This window comes from Cuculus canorus, chromosome 1 (assembly GCF_017976375.1).
Source record: "Cuculus canorus isolate bCucCan1 chromosome 1, bCucCan1.pri, whole genome shotgun sequence".
Classification (NCBI taxonomy): Eukaryota; Metazoa; Chordata; class Aves; order Cuculiformes; family Cuculidae; genus Cuculus; species Cuculus canorus.
Window position 1 is genome coordinate 147,627,343 of NC_071401.1, and position 19,484 is coordinate 147,646,826.

Here is a 19,484-nt window from a genome sequence, read left to right on the forward strand (position 1 = left end):
ACACTTTCTGTCTGTAGATCTATACGATACCTAATTTGTTCTCAACTTACAACTGTCTCATCTTTCACATTCAAAAACTCGGCTGCTGAAAACTAATGTTTCTGGGACAACTCTTTAGCTACCACTGGGCTATAGAAACGCATAATCCAAGTTCTTTGATGTAAGATATGTTTGTTAAGTTGAGTATTAAAACTGACTTTCCTCCTAACATCTGTGTAGCAAACTTCTGTGCAGGAAGACAAACTGCCAGGGGTTTTTCAGTTTCCCACGTGCTTGACTGGAGGGTTTGAGGAATCTGCTGAAGCTAGTGTTGCTTTCACAGCATGGGGGTCAGATTCCCTCGTTGTATCTGTATTAGTATAGTAAAAAGAGCCAGGGCTCCGTTGCTGTCCCAAGATAATTAATGCTGATTAATTTTTAGCATGCTGCCTGGCATGTTTTTGGCCCACACCAAGTAGCATTTTCCCATGCACTGCTCAGGCACAGTTGAAGGGATGTGTGCCAGGGACTGCTGCCAAGAGGCAGTTACTCTGTTTTGGAAGAAGAGAATTTAGCTGTAAGCTAGATGCTGCTGCTTGCCCTGAAGAACAGAAAAGAGGTCTTAGTCCTTTTTATTTACTAGTGTAGAAATGACCTCTGTGTGCTATAAAAAACCACAAACCTACTTAATAGGTATTAATAATTAGTCTGATGAAATCAAACAGTATGCTAATAGGCTGACCCTAACCCCATTAAATCTTGTGTTTAGTCCTTGATAAAAAAAAATTAATGATAACTTCAGGAGATGTTCACCCACTGGCTTTGTTTTAGCAACTGTTTACTTGGGGGAGGAAGGAGAAACTAGATGAAAGTTTTAATAAGCAAAAAGACTCACGAAATCTGTCCTGGTGCAACCATTGCACATTTAGCTTTTTTGTGGCAAGTGTTGTTTGTTTCACAGATGTCCTTCATGCTGCATCCTTTCCCAGGTACAAAGTTTGTATAATGCTCCTTGCATTCACAGTGGGACTAAATCAGAAAGATAGGATAATGGAGACAAAAGTGAGATATACACATATCGTGAGTTTCAGCATATTTTCTGGAAGCAGGCTATAAAGACAGTGAGCCTTACTTAACCACTGGGTGAGTTCAGACATAAGTATAAAGCTTATCTTTATTTATATAACTCCCTTCTAGGTTTTATCCACTCCAGAAAACTACCGACTCTCAGATAAATTTCCTTCAGGTAAAGCCCTGTATATTCACTTCTGTGATCATAGAGCATTTAAGATCAGCATGGGTATGTCAAATTTTTTACCTCTATTCCTACAGTCTTCTGCTTCCAAAGATGAGTGCCAAAACATACTATTAATGAGTAAGGTGTATCAACACTGCTTCAGTACATACCATTCTGTGTGCTCTAGCCACATGCAGCTCATTGAGACACCCACGAGAGGAGCAACTTAAATGACTGTAAATACAAGATGAACCTGGATGACCAAGTCCCTTTTTGGCTCTTCAGGGTGTCCAGGCAAAACAGACGTGGTCTTCTGAAGTCTCGCTTTCTTAACTGTGGGAGTTCTACACAAAAAAATCTGAGCTGGTTCCTAACAGCATGAATAATATGCAGCCTTCGTACATTGTTTTTCATCAGTTGTCCTCAAGATTACTTCTCTCCTAAATACAGCAAATTCAGATGCATATCTGTGGTGCCTTTGTAAGTATCCTCCCTGGTCCTACAAGACCCTGTGGTCGGAGAGACAAAATGTAACTGGGAGAAGCTTTATTTCAGTGCCTCCATTCTGGGAGAGGCAAATCTGAGCCAAAATATTCTAGGAAAAGGAACACTATTGCCCTTCCCATTTTCAAAAGGGGAAGCATGATGTACAGACATCGAGAAGACAGGTAAAGGGACTCACTCCTGGTCAACACTAGCGCTTACGCCAAAGCTAGGAGTACAGCTTGGTGTCCCTGAGGCCTCCCTCCGCTTTTTGGAAAGAAGGGGTTGTTTCTTCTTAGGTAGTTGACATAGGAACCTGCTGGGGCACTCATTCAACACTAACCTTTCCTGGGCCATCATATATGCAAATGGTGGACTGTGCAGGGCAATTCCCATATGTTGCTTGGCAAGGATCTATGGGTAAGCAGATTTGTCCATCCCCTCTGTAACCTTCTTGACATGTACATTTGTGCCGATTTGGTCCGAGGTAAGTGCAGCCAGCATTAGGATCGCAGACGTTTTTGGAGCATGGGTTGATAGCTTTTGAAATAAGAAATGCAGTAAATGAGTTATCGCCTGCAGTTCTCAAATTGAAGACAAGTATTTGCCAGAGCACCTCCATGCCAAACAAAGCTCGGGTAGACTAAACTTCTCATAATGGCCAAGTTTGAAGTATTACGGCGACATGAAGACAGAAGGTAGGAATGTGTTTATGCTAACATAGCAACCAGCAGTTTGCTTTTGAACAGAAATGATCTCTTAACTTGTCAAATGGAGTTATAAAGAGATTAAAACATATAATATGCTCATTAAAATATCACAACTATTTCTCTGTTCTGTGGTAGATTCTAACCAGAAAGGGTCAGGTACGTGATACAAAGTCCGTACAGGGTTTAAGCATGTGTTAGATCAGTTGGAAAATATTTCTCAATACCTTCACAATACGATAGACCTTCACCGTTTTCTTTCCAGTAATTAAACAATATAATGTAATTCATTCAGCTGTATGGAAAATTGGCCAGCAAGTACTTTAGTCATATATTGTTGTAGTTTCAGGGCTGGACTGGAAGCTCAGTAATTATTTCTGAGCCCTTTTTTTTTTTTTTTTGAGGCAATGGCAGTTTTTGTCCTTACTCCTAGTCCATCAGTGCTTAGAATGGATCTTCTCACACATTTGTGTCCAATTTAAGATATGGTCAAGCACATATTGTAGATAGAAAGTGCTAGGCCACAAGTTCACCTAAAAGGTGGTGCTCCTTATTGTCTTCCCCTCTCCTCTTCCCTTTCTTCCCCTCAGTGGGGACCTGAGAGAGTTGGCAACACTCAAGATCCACTCTTTCAAGCCTTCTCTTCCATTCACATTCACAAATTCACATGCTTAAACTGACCATAAGGAATGCCACCCCCAAGATGGGTCGGGTGCAGCCACTATTATCCTCATTTAGTGCTTAGCTGCTTGCTTTCTGCTTCGCAATCAGTCACATGTAAAAGACAGCTGGCCGAATATCTGAAGGCACTGGGACAGAAGAGCAAAATTCGTGCAGGCTGCACCAGTGCAAAAGCCAAGAGAGGTAGGGATACTACCACCTTCCTTCTCCACTGTTTCTTGCAATTTCTTTGTCTCTCACTTTTCTATGCTACCTACTAGAAGAACTTCACATCACCTGAGAAGTGACTTTATAATGGCTTGCTCTTGGATGCCGTTCAAGTCTACTCAAAGAAGACTACTCCACAGTTAGGACAAAGAAGGTTAAATTATATAATGTAAATATTTCCAGAGAGACTAAGAAGTATTGCATTTCTGGCCTGATCCAAGCCAACATTTACTAAATAGCTCTTTCAGCAACAGAGACAGCAATTTTTCTTCATTGCCATTGGTCTAGAAGGAAGAACGGGTGCTGTAAGACATAACGTGAGTAGAGACTCTTGTAATACAGTTGTAATACAGTTAATTTGAGCATTCAGTGGCAAGTTGAGGACTCTATAAAGACAACTTTAAGGTAGACTTTTGCCATTAGCTGAGATGCTATTACTTTTGTTTCATAAAAAATAAGAAAGCTAATATGACCTTGTGTGTAGAATTTGTGTTTAGTGACGAAGCTAAGCCCCACATGATGGATATTTGATAAATATAAGTCCTTGGATGCTGTCATTGATTTTTATGGAAGCAAACTATGAGGTTGAACTTTAGCAAGTACAGTGACTTGATAGGAGTGGATTGGTAAGCAATGATGATGCATTCTCCTTACTATAAGTTTCAAGGGAGTTTACTAGATTTAGTCTAGTTGCACAGACTGAAGACTGCTAGCAGCTGGACCAATGTGTCTATTGGGCACATTTAAGGGTTGAGTTTCATCCAGAAGGAATCTAATTTATGCACCTGGGACTGCTTTGGGGTATGAACCCAAGTATGATTAAGTCAAGACAATGGTGAGATTTGTTTCAAGAGCGCACTCAGTATCTCGTAATACTTATGATGTTGTATCCAGAGAACTCAGTGGACATGAAAATTACTCACGTTCACATTGTGTACCATCCCCGTGGTAGTTGGGCAGACACATGCATTGCAGTTGTTTTCCACCCTCACCTGAGGCAGTGCATCTGGAGTTTGCAGGGCATCGCAAGGCCTCGCATTCAGCTATTGCTAATGGACAGAAGGTGACAGGTTAAGCTGTATCTGCAAACTGTGCCAAGAGATCTTGCATCTTGCAGTATATTACTTCAAAGTATGCCTGATCTAGGGACCGTTGGTCCTATCACTCTCATAATTCTGGGGACTGGAGTGGTGATGATGGTTGTGGGAGCTCACATACACGATTTCAGGTTTGATGTATGTTTGGTTACTCTAGAGTGACTAATCTGAGACCAGTTTTACTTTCATCCTCAGCAATTCTAACTGTATCAGAGCTGTTGAATATATCTTATATAGAAAGCAATCTACTTACGCTGATCACAGTTTAGACCTTTGTATCCAGACAAGCAAGTACATCTTCCATCCCCTGTAATTCCACTGTTGCATACTCCATGAACACAATTGCAGACTACGGGGAGAGATGGACAGGCTTTACTGTATAGTAATGATGTTTGGAAAGATACCATTAGTGGTTACCCACAGCAAATAGTGTCCTGGCTAACACCTGTTAAATATTACACAATGTGGTTTTCCAAACCCAAGTTTTGACCTGAGTTCCTGAATCTATAGGATTCTGTTAATGAGAAAATCAGTGCTTACTGTTGCATACATCAGTTAGTAACACGCTAACTTTGCAGGCTGATTATAGCCTGAGGACCTGAAAATCCCCATGACGCATACTATAGACACCAAACTGACCAGTTGCTAATACCATAAAACTTACATTTGACATGTCTTGAGCCAAAACTGGATATAACGTCTAACAGATGCCTTTTTTGTAACTTAAAAAATTGCTCATTTTTGCTTCAGTTCTGTTTGCTTCTCTCTTAAACACCTCCAGAAGAGATGAGCTTTGTGACATCCTCCAATGCCCCCAAACCGAGTGTATTTAGTTAAAAGAATAGTTCATCACTGTGTAGGTCTCAGGCTTTTTTCAGGTCCCATTCCTGTATTCTGCCATTTCTGGTTATAATCTTTGAGACAATATGCACACAGTACTCGATATTCAGAGTCCAGGCAACTCTGAGACTCTTTATAAATAGTTTTTGAAGCTTTATTCATACTTAAAAAGCTTTGTAGCTGTAACTCTTTCAATTATGGTAATGATGCTTTTTTAAAAAGGCCCTGTGCAGTTACACCTAGAAAAGATGTACAGAGTTGTATTGGTGACCTCATGTTTAACCTGAAATAACATAATGTCTCCCTTTTACAAACATATGCTGTATTCATGCAAAGCACCTACAATAATTAATTAGTAATATTCTACCTATGTTAATAATCCTAACATAAAGAACAGGAATGCCAAAGGTATTGCTGAAAAGGAATTAGTCACAAATGGACAGTATTTATAGATGCTTAGAAAACCTGCAGAGCTTGAATATCTAATGTGTAGCTAATGAAAGCTAATGTGTAAAATATTGCTTAAATTAATATGCAGTTGAATCCTCCAGTATCTTCTTGGAAAATAATTACATTTGTGATAATGACTTCACTCAAGTATCACATTTTCATGAAAATGTTGGTTCAGTCACGTTTCTGTGTATCAACACTGGCATCCAGTGGACAGCTGGTGGAAAATGTGCCTCTGAGACAGCAGTGGTGTACGATTAGTGTAGAAAGTCCAACAGAGAGAGTTAAAAGTGAGGCCATTTGTGACTCTTTTAGAAATAAACTTATGTAGATCTTCAGGAAACAAAATAGAGATAAACAGCTATTACCACTTAAGAAAGAGACATTTCTTAGTATTTCTTTTCAGGCAGTTTTCTGATGTATCTGTCTAATGCTCAGCGAGGGTCAGGAAGGTAAATAAAATAATAAAAATCATTAAGAAACAGGCAAAACTGGAAAAATATATACACTTGTGATACATATAAGTTTTAAATAATGCACGTAGCTCTGTTCCCTCCTTCGATGTCCTGCTCCTCCTATGAGAGAAGTATGGCCAACCAACAGATTGATCTACTGGCTAAAACCCAAAACTGAACCAAATTCATCCTTTTTCACACTTTTGAATAAATTTTGGAGCTCCTAGGTAAAGAATATTGCAGAGAGCAAAACCAGAATTGGACTCTGAAGCAAGGTAGATAATTTACGGAAGGTAGATCCAGCGGGAGATTTTAAACACTGCGATTTGAATGCAATATCTGGCTGCTTGTACTCTTTCCCTAGATATCGACTACTGGCCTCCAATATGGGATGCTAGGCTAGAAGGACTTTCGGCCTGATTAAAAGTGACATTTTTTGAGTCAGATATTCCAATACAGCGTGAGTATTTTAGGCCTTAATACAGGCACTCTGGTGTGAGACATATTTTAAAAAAACCAAGCAAAAACACTGTAAGCCACTAAAAATTATGGATTTGATATGTTCTCACACAATATTTTAAGTCTTGTAACAACTTCCTATATTTATATCAAATAACTGCAAATCCGTAATTGAGGGTGAAGAGTGGATAACATGATAACTGGCTAACAGGGAGGCATGCCTGCAGTAACACACAGGTTATTCTAGTCCGTAATTTATTTAGCTGTTGACTATAGCAAAGATATTGAAGATAACATAATGATATTTTTGTAGCACTGCACTAAGTGTTGTCTGTGCAGTCCTGTGCTGAATACAGCCCCACTGTGAACAAGGAATTGAGTAGATGCCTATTTGCTTTACCTGTCGTGTTCCCTGAAGGAGACAGCAGACCTTGATGGGAAAGTCTTAGGCCCCTGCCCTTTTTACTCTGATATCTTAGTGTCTGACTATAGCTTTCACTCCCTTCTTTTTCCCTTCTTCAATGAAAAAAGCACAAACTTACCTGATGTGCAGTAAGGACCAAATAAATTATCTTCAGCACATTTTTCACAGGCTGTCCCACTAAATCCCTTCTGTGAATTACAGAATGGAAATCAAAACTTAAGTCTCTCATCTATCTCTGTATAGATATATACCTAGCAGCCTGAAAACAGCATCTTTAGCTGCCAAAAGAAAAGATTCAATCAGCAAATCAGAGATGACTACTGCAAACTAGAAAAGGTTGTCTTTTGAATTATTTATTCTGTCTTCTTTTTTTATTTTAAAGTTTTAGTTCTTGCACTCCAAATCAGAGATCCTGAATATCAAGTTAACAGTAAAGATAGTGATAAAGCCTAACGTCCAAATAATTTCTACATTTGTAACGTTGTGTTTTCTGACTATTTCTGACTCTGTTTCTTTTTTGCTTATGCCCAGATATGCTTTGGAAAGCAAAAGCTTTTGGATGTCATGGAAAGATTAACCATTAGGGGGAGAGGTAGAAAAGATTCAGTTGAGTTGTTTTCTTAAAAAAAATTTTTTTGGTGAAGTCATAAACTATGACATGCTGCATTCTCAGCAAAGGAACGTTGTATTGAGAATAGTTGCTAGCGTAAGTATCTTCTGATTAGGGCAAAAAAGTCATCAGTAACAGCACACTCACAAAACAGAAGAACTCGTACACCTGTTTTGGTAGGACAAGGTGGAAGAGCTCTAATAATTTCACCTGAACATGCTCATGTCTGTAGAAGTAGTAGTGTGAAGATTATTTCAAATCACACAAAAAAATGAACTCCAAGTAGATTATCTGTACTGTTTCTGAAATACTTTCCTTGAACGTATTTATACAATGTAACATGCATTATTTCTTAGCAGAGCTTGCAAGCTATTGTCATATTTTTTCCTTTAAAGGAAAGGACGTACCTGACAAGTGCATGTTCCATCCCCATTTATACCCTGGATGCAGCGTCCTCTCCCGTTGCATGGTGATGCAGCTCCTCCTGGACAGGCTAGAAAGGACAGCCTTTAAGCCATCAGCCGGCTCGCTCTGACCCTTATACTCCTCTTGCACAGTCAGGGTGGCAGCCTCGGAGGCTGCAGGGTTTTGGGCCAGGCAGGAACCTCAAGTGACAGCTGCTGCTTTGCAGCTGCCTACATCTCTTCACTAGAATCTCAGCTTGAGCAGAAACCATCGCCCTTTCTATTATGGGAACTTAAGCTAACAACTGTAATCAAAGGACTGCACAAAAAATAGGTTTTATTTTCTAAAGTACCGTATTGATTTTGCTCCTGCTGATCCATCTCTGTATGCAGATGCTTTAAACTGTTAGCTTTTTTGATACAAGTGGAGTTTGCCTGACAACTTCTTTTGTATGTTAGTACAACTGTCATTGAAAATTTCCTGTCAGATTTATATTTGATGCTAAGTCAGAGTTTAAATGAGCTTTTTTCATTCCCCTACAAATTGTCTTGTCTTCATGTGGATTTTTTTTCCTTTTCCCTGCTGTCTCCTATAAGACTCTGATATTTGATTCAAGCAATCTTGGAAACTGGAATTTGGGTATCTCTTAAACTACTTCTGTCCAGTGCACTATGGTTGCTAATAAAACTCGTTTGAGAAAGATGTGCTATGGTCTTCAGATCTTCTGGTGCTAAAACTGTGATTATAGGCAGTGATATACCAGATGAGAGAGTCTGATCAAAAACCCAAGCCAACAGGAGAGGATAAGTAACAATAATGGTATTTCTAAATCAAAATAATATAGATTTTGGTTGAAAATTTTCAGTACTTCAATTTTTACTGAAAGTTTGACTACAGGAAAATCATATTATGGTCACTTTTTAGTCAGATTGTTCTTTCATTTTTTTCCATCTGTAGGGAAATCCTTATTTTTCATAATTGTACACTCTTTCAGAGGGAATGATTTATTAATTCCCTTCCACAAGCTCTTCTTTCAGATAACTGGAGTTCCCATTAGGTACTACGATGCTGACAAAGGCGGTGTCTAACTGTATCAAACTCGTACTGCCCTCACACGTTCTCTCCTGTACTGTACTGGTAGGTTTATTTCTTATAAACAGCCTCATTTTGTTCTGTGTGGCTGGAGATGGACAGCATTGGATTTATGCTCCCAGTAAGCAACTTAGCCCTGATTTAAACTATTTAAGTAATGTGGAAGTTTTAATGAAAATTGGTTTGATTTGGACAGTGTGTCAAGCAAATAAGTGGATGTGAATATATATACACCTAATTTTAGTGAAAGCTTGGGCTTTATACCAATATGTTAATATTTCTTCATTTATTCCTTAATAAAGAGTCTGTGAAATCTGTTGGATCTGAGTAAGTTTCTCATGAAAAACCAATAAATTTAAGGATGAAAATTTAGGTGCAGTGTATCTCATGCGTTCTGAAATAAAAATTTTTATTAAGAATTGAGATAAAATAACCAGAAATGAGGTGAAGCAATAAATACGTATCCATTAATCATTAAAGTGGGTTTTAGTGTCTTTTTTTTCTGGCTACTGTATGACAGCTAAATCTCATCTCTAACATTGGCACAGATTTGATATTTTCTCAGACTGGAAACAATTTCACCTTCACCGATAGTTGCATTGAATATACAAAGGTACAAAAAACATTAAAAAACTCTATTTATGGTATAAATTCTAGGAAAGGATGCTTTAAAATTGCTGCCAAATAGTACTTTTTCCTTTTCTTTTTTCTTGCAGTTGATGTTCCTTACTCTTCCCCTTTGTAAGAAAGAGATCTTTCTGCTTAGCTGTTACAGCTGACAAAGACCAAAGGCCAAAGCTTTATACCTAGTCCAGAAAAGATTAAATCTACCAGCTTTTTCAACTCATAGATTTTGATTCAGCATTTCTCAAATGTTTTCATACGCAGCTTCTTGTATTGCTTCTCTTCATCTGACTCCCTGCAGGATAAGGCAGTGGTTAGAGCTGGTAAAGATATATTTTGAACAACATAATTTGATATAATTGGGTTTATTATCTTTCCTCTTGGCCTTTTTCTTTTTTTTTTCACTTTTTTGTTTATTACAGTGCTTTCTACTCAGTTGTTCACACCATTCACCTTTCATTTGGTAACCAAGTTTTTCTTCTGAGCCATGCATATACTTGCCCAGAGTGGGAACCTTCAGCTTCTGCTGAAGCTCCATAAATTACACACAGTGCATCTGAGCTCCACTAGCTGTGTGGTATCTGTGGTTGGATGATACGGGCAGTGTTGATAGGCTGTGCTTTTTTCCTCTGGAGCTATCCTTACCCACACTTTTCCCTTTTGCTCTGATGCTTTTTTTACAGAGGGATGGGTGTGTGGCTGCTTGGCTTGCGGTGCTTGTGGAGAGGGAAGGGGACAAAACACCTTTCTTCCACACTGTGGGTTCCAGCATATGCTATCATTTAAGGAAGTCAGAGAGCTATTTAAGACCTAATTTTGTCATTGCCTTCAGATGCTAAATGTGAAGTAAACCCCTAGTCAGGGATTTTTCTCTGGCCTCAGGAAGGACCAGCTTTCCTCCAAACATTTCAAGGCATGCCATATTGTCTTAGAGAGATTGTGATAATGCAAAGAGCTATTTTCTTCCTCCAAATGACAGCAGAAACAATGCTCAGACCTTGATTCTTTCCTTTTTGGGGCCAGGAAGTTTGTTCAAAGGAAGAGAGGGCTTCCTTGCCTTTGCAGTCTCCAGACTGCAGTGGTGCAGGCATGGCTCCGGCTCAGGGGTAGCTTGATTTGTGCCTCTCTATCACTACCAATGTCCTTTGTGTGGTCTCCCAGAGCACTCTAAACTATAGGACAATGGTCACATGTAGCCTTGCCTTCCTCTACCAGCTACTTAGGCTGCATTTAGTGGAAAAATGGTAAATCGCTACATAAATGTTTAGCTTCAGAAGAAGACATGACCACACGCTGCATATACAGCTATTTGCCTGTCTTTTATAGAAGTAGCTATAAGTTGGAGTATGACTATTTTGCTTTTGTAGATAAGTTACTGCTATTTAAACTGTTGCTTAGGATGAAATTATATGTGGTTGTCTGTCTTGCGGACAAAAAGACTTCATGGACTCTGAACCAGACCTTGACCCTGTTAACTAAAGGAGGAAATGCTCTGTTTGGGCAGGGAGACTTCCTCTGTGGGTCTTGATCCCCATCTCGGTAGCCTGAGGTTTAGTGCATTTGTGGAGATGCTGGAAGGCTTTTCCTAATGAAGAGGGAGCGTGAGGAGAGGCAATGATGATAACCCCTGCTTCAGTAATGGCCTTCAGCATTCACTGGCAGTTTCAATAAATTTGGAGGGAAAAGCTGTTTTAAGTTAAGCTGAAAGAGAAGAACCTCATTACATCAAAAAAAAAAAGAATTAAAGAGATCTGGAAATATTCTGGATGAAAATGAGCATATTTTTGACCTAAAATGAAATCTTTAAACTTGTAGTTTGAAAACTTTAATTTTTAAAATCTTTTCAGGGGATATTCCCCTGTGAAAAGTACATTTGCAGGCATTGACTGAAATGGTTTGCTTTGAAAATCTCAAAACCAAAGTGTTTCCCTGAGTTTTCTAGACCTTTTCCTATGATTATTTCTTTTTAAGTGATGCTTTGAATACATGTTTTTCCCTAAATCCTCTAAATTGTGGCTGAAAACTGCTGTTTATTTCTACCCCAATAATAAATTCTATGAAACAAAATTCTCATGGATATACTTTCTAAAAACAAGAAATATCATTGCTTTGTTTCTACTCAAATTCTGTCAAAACAGAAAAAAAGAGCTTACCCATGCATTCTGGGCCCCAGTGTCCCTGGCAGCACTCAGGTTGTTCAAATTCCTTCGTACAATGGTGACGACATCCAGGAAAAGAAAGTGTGTGTGTTTTAATTTCGAGATAATATCTGAGGAAGAGAAGTTAGAACTGTTTTAAAGTACATAAAGCCTCCTGTGGGAAAAATTGAATTCTTAACCTCCTCTTCTCTCTTCAGTGTCAGATAAGAGCACTTCAAGCTTAGTTGTATTGATTTGCCTTTTTGTCTTCATTAAAATATACATTGCAATTCAATTTAAATAATTTAAAATTATTTAATATCAAGTTTCTTTTGAATACTAAGGAGGCTCAAAATAGTTAATTTCCCCTAACGTACTGTGGGGTTTTTTTCAACTGAAAGCAAGTTTTCAAATTTCTTTTTAGATATTTCTTCCTGCCCTTCACCCCCAACATCTCCTCAATCTGGCAGTTTGAAAAATCTGTTATATTTACATGATAATATCTGATATAAATTTTATATAGATATTATTTATATAATAATATGTATTATCATATATATATTTATCAAATACATATTATATATCAGGTATAATTCAGAGCAAGTACGCAGAATGAAGAAGGAAGTGATTTTATGTTATCACTCAAAAGAAAATGTGTTATGCTATCAATAGTAATGCTTATTTTTCTCTTATATCATTTACTAATCAACCTAAGGCTTAAAGTACTTTGAATGAAGCTTGAGTTCTGGAGTTAGTGATGCCAATGATAAATGTTCCTTGAAAAATTGTATTCTATTAGAACACTTACAACATGAATGAATATGTTCTAATTCATTGAGAGCAATATACACAGAGAAAAGCTCTGACAAGCGATACCTGCAATCTGGTATCCCAGTCCCATTGCTAACTTTGGTGTAACCAGCAGGGCATTGAGTTTTAAGATTCAAAGAGCAAGGTACACATTCAGTTTTCATTCGAATGAGCAGCTTTTGGTCACATCGCTTCTGCATCTGTAATAGGAGAAAATTAATTAAAAAGAAGGAAACTCCGTCCCCAGTGGCATTAGTGAAAAAAATCACAAATTTAACTTGGCTTTATCTTCACTCACAGCCATAAGCTCTATCCTGTTCAGGAGGAGATACCTACTCTGGAGTTAAGCTAGGCAATAGATCACATATTAGGGCTTTGCAGTAGTCTTGTCTGCACAAAATATGCCCAGTCACTGCAGAATAAACCCTTCTAAGTGTCATATTTCTTCTAAGAATGCTTTATCAACAAGTGTTAAATTCTACAGAGTTTAAAGCCAGATTATTGGCACGACATCAGCCTACAGAGCTTTAGTTCTGAAGTTGCCTTGCAAACCCAAAGCAGGATGGAGAAAGACAAGTGTTAAGTGTCTTCTCCATTAAATGGAAAAGGTAAGCATAAGGTGAGGAGGAATTTGCTTGTGGCTCCATGCACAGAGAGCATAGCACAAGCCTTTGGTCCTCTCCAGTGCAGATTTCATATTGTTAGCAATGCCTTATTGAACTAAAGGACTATATCTGGTATTATCAAATTGACATAAAAATTCTGTCTAGCTTTGCATTCAAATCTGGTAGAAGCTATGGGCCTGACCCCGCCAGAGCACAGTGAGAAGAGCAGCCTCCTATATTTCTACGTAGAGAAAAAAGAAATTGAAAATGTGTGTATACCAAAATAACATCAGTTTCCTACTACTAAAGCAATCAACCTATTTCAAAGCAAAAAGTCTTTGCTGTTGGTTTCATCTTCTTTCTTCCTGGTATTTGTAGAAGTAAGTTCATAATTCACAAATGGTGAGAAATGATCTAATGGAAAATGCGATCTTTACAGACCAACATAAAGTCATAAAAGAAATAATAATTTTTTTGAGAGAAAGCACTTTGGAGTGCTCCATTTTCTATTCCAAGATAACCATTTATAAACTATTCTCTAAGTATGGACACATTTAGGTGGTCTTAACTCACTCAAGCAATATTGACCATGAAAGACTTCCTATCTGACACAATAGGAACTGAAATTAGCTGTCTGGATGGGATTTCAATTAAGTAGGCAAGTAGTCTATTAAGGCAATGTCTAAATCATTATAAGGGCAACATGAGGAAATGCTTAATGTTTATCCATAAATCTGTATCTGCCCACTGTGCATGTGCATGTGTGTATGTATGAAAAGACCAGTTCTAGTTGCATCATCCATTTCAGAATTCTTATATATGTTAGTAGTTGTGTGTGGATGTTTTAAGTAGTTTCCCAGATTACAAAGCCAGAAGGATAATTATAGTGGTGCATATAAGGATAATTACAGGAGCATGACAAAGGATAATGGAGCATCTTGCACAAAATTTAGCTTGAACAAGAAGGACTTTTAGAAAGCATGCACTTGATTTGGAAATGGTCAGCTGTGGAGAAATAAATGGTGGCATGTACCTTCTGTCATAATTTGTCTGTGATGGTTTTGCTTCAGTCTCTAGTCATTGTTCTACTGTTGTGCAAGACACAGGTAGGAATCTGTCTTGTTACAGATTTTACTACTCACTTCCTATGAATACTTATAGTCTGAGATCAAGGTAAAAGCCTGGAGAAGAGAAGGCTGAGGGGAGACCTTATGGCTCTCTGCAGCTACCTGAAAGGAGGTTGTGGAGAGGAGGGAGTTGGCCTCTTCTCCCAAGTGACAGGGGAGAGGACAAGGGGGAATGGCCTCAAACTCCACCAGGGGAGGTTCAGGCTGGACATCAGGAAAAAATTTTTCACGGAAAGGGTCATTGGGTACTGGCACAGGCTGCCCAGGGAGGTGGTTGAGTCACTTTCCCTGGAGGTGTTTAAGGGACGGGTGGATGAGGTGCAGAGGGGCATGGTTTAGGGAGTGTTAGGAATGGCTGGACTTGATTACCCAGTGGGTAATCACCTTCCAACCTAGTGATTCTATGATTCTATGATTTTCTTTGGGCACCCAAATAAATAGCATTTCTTGAATTCGTTGCTATGACACCTGTTTCCCATTTCTTGAGTAATCCCCCAGCTCTCCTTTGGAGCTTGCCCGGCTTGCCAACAGCCCACCTGGATGGGAAGCATCAGACCCAGCCTGTCCAGGCACTTCCTCTGTGCATGAATGGGACCTACACACTCTCCCTGCAAAGTCTTCTCAGTCCTCGCCATTAGCAAATAAACCATTAACCCTTTGTGTAGAAAAATCACAGCGGGAACTTCAGGTCGTTTTCTGTGCAGGGTGTATTCCAAGCCACCACTTTCAAGAATGAAGCCCATCACAGTGCTGTTAGGTGTTCCTCAGTGGATATCCTCTGCTATTTCTGCCCAGGGATTCCCAAATAGTATACGTGCAAATGCAACCCTGTGCTGTCCAACTACTGGACCTTCTAGGCATATGTGGGATACTGCAGCCTCTTTGCAGAAGCTCATTGCTGGCCTGGGTGGGTACACTGGCACCTTAAGGAGGATTTCTACATGTACCATAGCCTAGTAGTCCTGGATGAAGCTCTCTCCAGCAATTTCTCCCCTTGTTAATTATCCTGCCTTCAATGTTTGTGATAGCACATTTCAGTACTGAAGATTGAGAGGATATATCACAGACGCTGATAAGGAGATTAAGTTTCATGAGCTCTGAGGGACTCCACTTGATAGTCATCACTCAGCTGTAAGTACATTTCAACATCTATTTAGTTGTCAAATTCTAGTCTTTATAAATATACTGTTGAAATCTGATTTGGATAGTGTTCAAGTATTTGGTTAGCAAAACCTCCTACTTTGTGTAAATGTATTTCAGGCGCCTTTCAAATAAAAATTAGACCTATTTCCAGATGTGAGTAACCTGTGGATACAGCTCAATCATCCACTTGGCAAAGCAGCAGTGTGCAGTGCTGTGCTGGGAGGACTGAGCAGCCTCCCTGCACTCTTGGCAGAGCCTGGCGCTAGTGGGGCCCTCGATTTATGTGGTTCTTTGGGCTTCAGGTCTAAGGTGTCTCCTAGAAACTGAAACCAGAGCATCTCTGCACCTCACTCCCCATCCAAAACCACCTCACGAGGCACCAACACAAGGGGGCTGGAACGCTTCAAGCTTTTAAAAACTGTGGTGCTCAGCACCAGTCTACCCACCTTAACGGCTCATCCTTAATGAGATGACTCGTGCACAAGAGCGAGAACATATACAGCACAAACGTGCAGTCCAGGCAGCTTAACTTCTATGAGAATTTCCACTGAGTCAAATCAGTATTGTTATTATTGAAGAATCATAAACTCTGAGTGTTGGCTGATTTTTTCTGACTGTTTAACCAAGGATGCTACTGAAGCCCTGCTCCTCACACACACTTGGTGTAAGCCATTAAAAGTCTGAAGCAGGACAAACTGGTGGGCTTATAGGATATTCAGGTTCAGAAGGGAAAACGCTGTTGGTAGGAGAGGCTGAAATTGTCTCATTGCAGAAGTTGTCATCAAAAAGACACACTACAAAATTTCATTTTTGGAACAAGAAAATTCAAAGAGATTTTGGAAATGTAAACGCTAAATAAAAATAAGTTATATCCTTCCATTGCCATCAGCTATATACCAATATTTGTTTTGGAATGGTGAGGTTATTTCCACTTTCTACCATTTCCTCATTTTCCCTTTTTGCTGTTAGAGAAAATGGAAGAAAGTTGTTTTGTTAGTGGCTCTTTTTTTAGAGACAGAACATGTTTGACATATTTCCTAGTACTTGTTTATAATTTTCATAATATTTTTCCATTTAAAAAACCCAACCAGGAACAAAAAACCCTGATTAGCTTCCTCCTCCATCCCCTAAATTTCCCCTGTCATTTTGTTTCCTCTTCTATAAGTTTTTTTTTTTCTCTAGAATGAAGTAAGTTAAAGCTTGTGTTGTGAAACCATTTAGTGGATGTCTTGCTGTTGAACTCGTGTTTCAGATTTGTAACCCAACACTTTCTGCCTCTCTACAAGGGTGTTGAAAAGAGTTTTTGTCAAATTCCACAGATCTCTAGGATTCGTACATGACAAACGTACCAACTCCCCAAAAGTCTACAAAGCTTACATCTATAACTTTGTGCAATTACTTACAATAGCTCAATTCCTTAGATATCTAATTTTCCCCCACCTACCTGACTGAAGTAGCTTTTCTTCCTTGTTGTTAGTAGAGTGGATAATTTTCACTGTGACAAAACTTCTGCTTTCATGTTCTGACTTATCAGAAATTCTAACGCTTTTCTTTTGTTGCTTTTGATAAATGTGTCAGCCAGTCTTTTGCCACATTTGCCATTTTTTCGAGATTTTTTCAGTGTGCTCATGGCATATCCTTTGAGCAAAATTCTCATGTGGAATAAATGTGAATTTCTGTTATTTCAGAGGACTGAATTAGAGAATTCTTAGTTTATAATTCAGTGTCATATACATCAATTACTGTTAAAGTCCATTTCTCTTCTGTGAAATACAGTATCTGGTAACTATTCTGTCTATAACAGTGAAACAACCCTCACCCCTATAATACAAAACAAACATATAATGATTCATTACTTCAATAAAAATCTTTCTTACCTCATCTGGGACTTGTGATGTCAAACATGGTTTCACTGCAGCCAAAAAGAATAAAACAATTAGGTGCTTTTCCATTGTGAAGAATTTGATTTTCCTCCTTCAGAGCCTTCCAGACATGGGAACTGAAATTCTAATTTAAAATGATTGTTTATTAGAAGTGCTATTTCTTCTGTATTAATAGGTAAATAGTTTAACAGGACTCTTGTCTTCTTGAAGGTAAATGAGTGAAAGATACAGCACGTGAAGCTTGCTTGCAGGCAGGAAAAATTCCAAAACACAAGGTATTTGCCGAAAGTTTTCACTGCAGAGCTGAATAAACCCTTCCTAACTGAATGACAGGATATCCTGACAGGGTTCTGTTCATTTATCCCTCTCTCTGAAGCTGTTGACAGCACAAAACCAAGGACATTGAACTGTTACAACAGAAGATGTTTTCTTCTTTTAGGTGGATATGGACAGGAGATGGGAGCAACTGCTGTGTTTATCGCTACACTTGTTCAACTGATCTAATGCAGAGCAAAGGATCTCTGCAAGTTGGCTTATCAGCCTTAATAATGTGAAGGTGGGTCCTCTAAATGTGATTCTGGGAGAAATACTACTGACTTTATCTCAAGAGGACAAAAGAACATCTTCCAGCTCTGGTTAGCCAGATAAAAAGGAGGATTTTCTTTTTCTTTTTTTTGCTTGTTTTTGTTAAAACATTTTGACTGATTTCCTGGAGCTAAGCAGAGGAAAATTGCAATAACTCTGCTATGTCACATTCATATGATCAGGAGGAATGAGTAGATAGACATTTAGATTTGCTGAAAGCAAGACTGTTTCTCTGCTTTCTTAGCTCTTTCATAAGAGTTGTTCATTGCTGCTGCTCTGGTCAGCCTTGTAAGGGCAGTTTTTCATGTTAAATACCTAATAATTCGGCTGCCTCCAGTCTGCCAGTCACTTGAAGGCACTCTATAAGGGTGCCTTAATAAAAACTTGTGCTTTGAAGCTGGCTTAAGTTTTTAAAGAATCCACAGTAGCTGCAAACATAGTGCTTTCTCCCAGATTCCTGTTTGTAGTATGGTTAAATGCAGAATTTGTCTTCCGATGACAAATGCAGTTGTAACCTATTATCTTGAATTCTGTATTGTTTTCCTAAAGGACCTAGTGATGATACACAGATAATACACAAATTCATCTACTTTTGTTATATGCTTTAGCTGAATACTTCAAAATTACTGGTAGGAGATAGCAGGGCAAGTTGTTTCCTGCGCGCTCAGCAGATTCTGTTCCTTTCAGCTATACAATGAGGAAAGTAAATAATTTCTTGTTTATGCAGACAAGATAGCAGCCAGCGGTTGTGCTGTACATGCTGATGGTACATATGTCCCTGAGAAGTACCATTTCTCTTTTCTGAGGTCAAGACCTTTCGTGTTACTTTGGTTTTACGTACAATGTGCAATCTGGCCTGGTGGAAGGTTTTTCTCCAAAAGAGCAGAAGCCTGGAGGATCTTTTCTCCTATGTGATGATAGCCCATGGCCACATCCCTTCCTCAAAGAAACACTTGGAAGTAAAACTTTTTCTCCCTTTTCTGCAGCTTTGCCTTGTTGGAGTGTGGGCAGGGTGGCTACCTGGGCAAAACATATTTAACTGGTCCTGGTGAGTGTGATGGCAGGAGCTGACAGCGTCTGCAGCAGCTTGAGGTCAGCTGGATTTTTTGCTTGTTGCCACTTCAGAGAGCACAGTGATGAAAGGAGCTGTAAATAAAGCACGTCCGTCCCTTTCCTGTCCTGTAGATTGAGATAAAAAGGAACACACATCAGCTCTCTTGTTATCTGCTCTTACCTCCCGTATAGGCATTTTGTGTGAATTCTTCCCTTTCCTTCCTTTCCCTTTGTGTCAGAGCATGGCCTCCCTGCTAACTGCCATGAAGACGGCTTTCCCTACCCTGGAGGGACAAGCCACCCTTTCCTTGTGCTGGTGATAGGGATTTTCTTCTTTTGTGAGAGATAAAGACAGACCGTGCCACGCTCCCATGCTGCCTGGACTGCTCC

At 39.1% G+C, this 19,484-nt stretch overlaps 1 protein-coding gene across 1 annotated transcript in view; it reads right to left on the bottom strand.

The window, feature by feature from the left end:
• The window catches only part of STAB2 (stabilin 2), an 83,175-nt gene extending 65,267 nt beyond the window's left edge, over window positions 1-17,908 (bottom strand). The window contains exons 1-9 of the mRNA XM_054060470.1: window positions 17,451-17,908; window positions 12,765-12,898; window positions 11,904-12,019; window positions 8,037-8,122; window positions 7,138-7,207; window positions 4,645-4,740; window positions 4,218-4,343; window positions 2,043-2,239; window positions 875-1,008 (exon numbers count right to left, since the gene is read on the bottom strand). Coding sequence (XP_053916445.1) covers window positions 875-1,008; window positions 2,043-2,239; window positions 4,218-4,343; window positions 4,645-4,740; window positions 7,138-7,207; window positions 8,037-8,122; window positions 11,904-12,019; window positions 12,765-12,898; window positions 17,451-17,525 — 1,034 coding nt within the window. The 5' untranslated portion in view covers window positions 17,526-17,908. The remainder of the gene's footprint in view (window positions 1-874; window positions 1,009-2,042; window positions 2,240-4,217; window positions 4,344-4,644; window positions 4,741-7,137; window positions 7,208-8,036; window positions 8,123-11,903; window positions 12,020-12,764; window positions 12,899-17,450) is intronic.
• Between the last annotated feature and the right edge of the window lie 1,576 nt (window positions 17,909-19,484).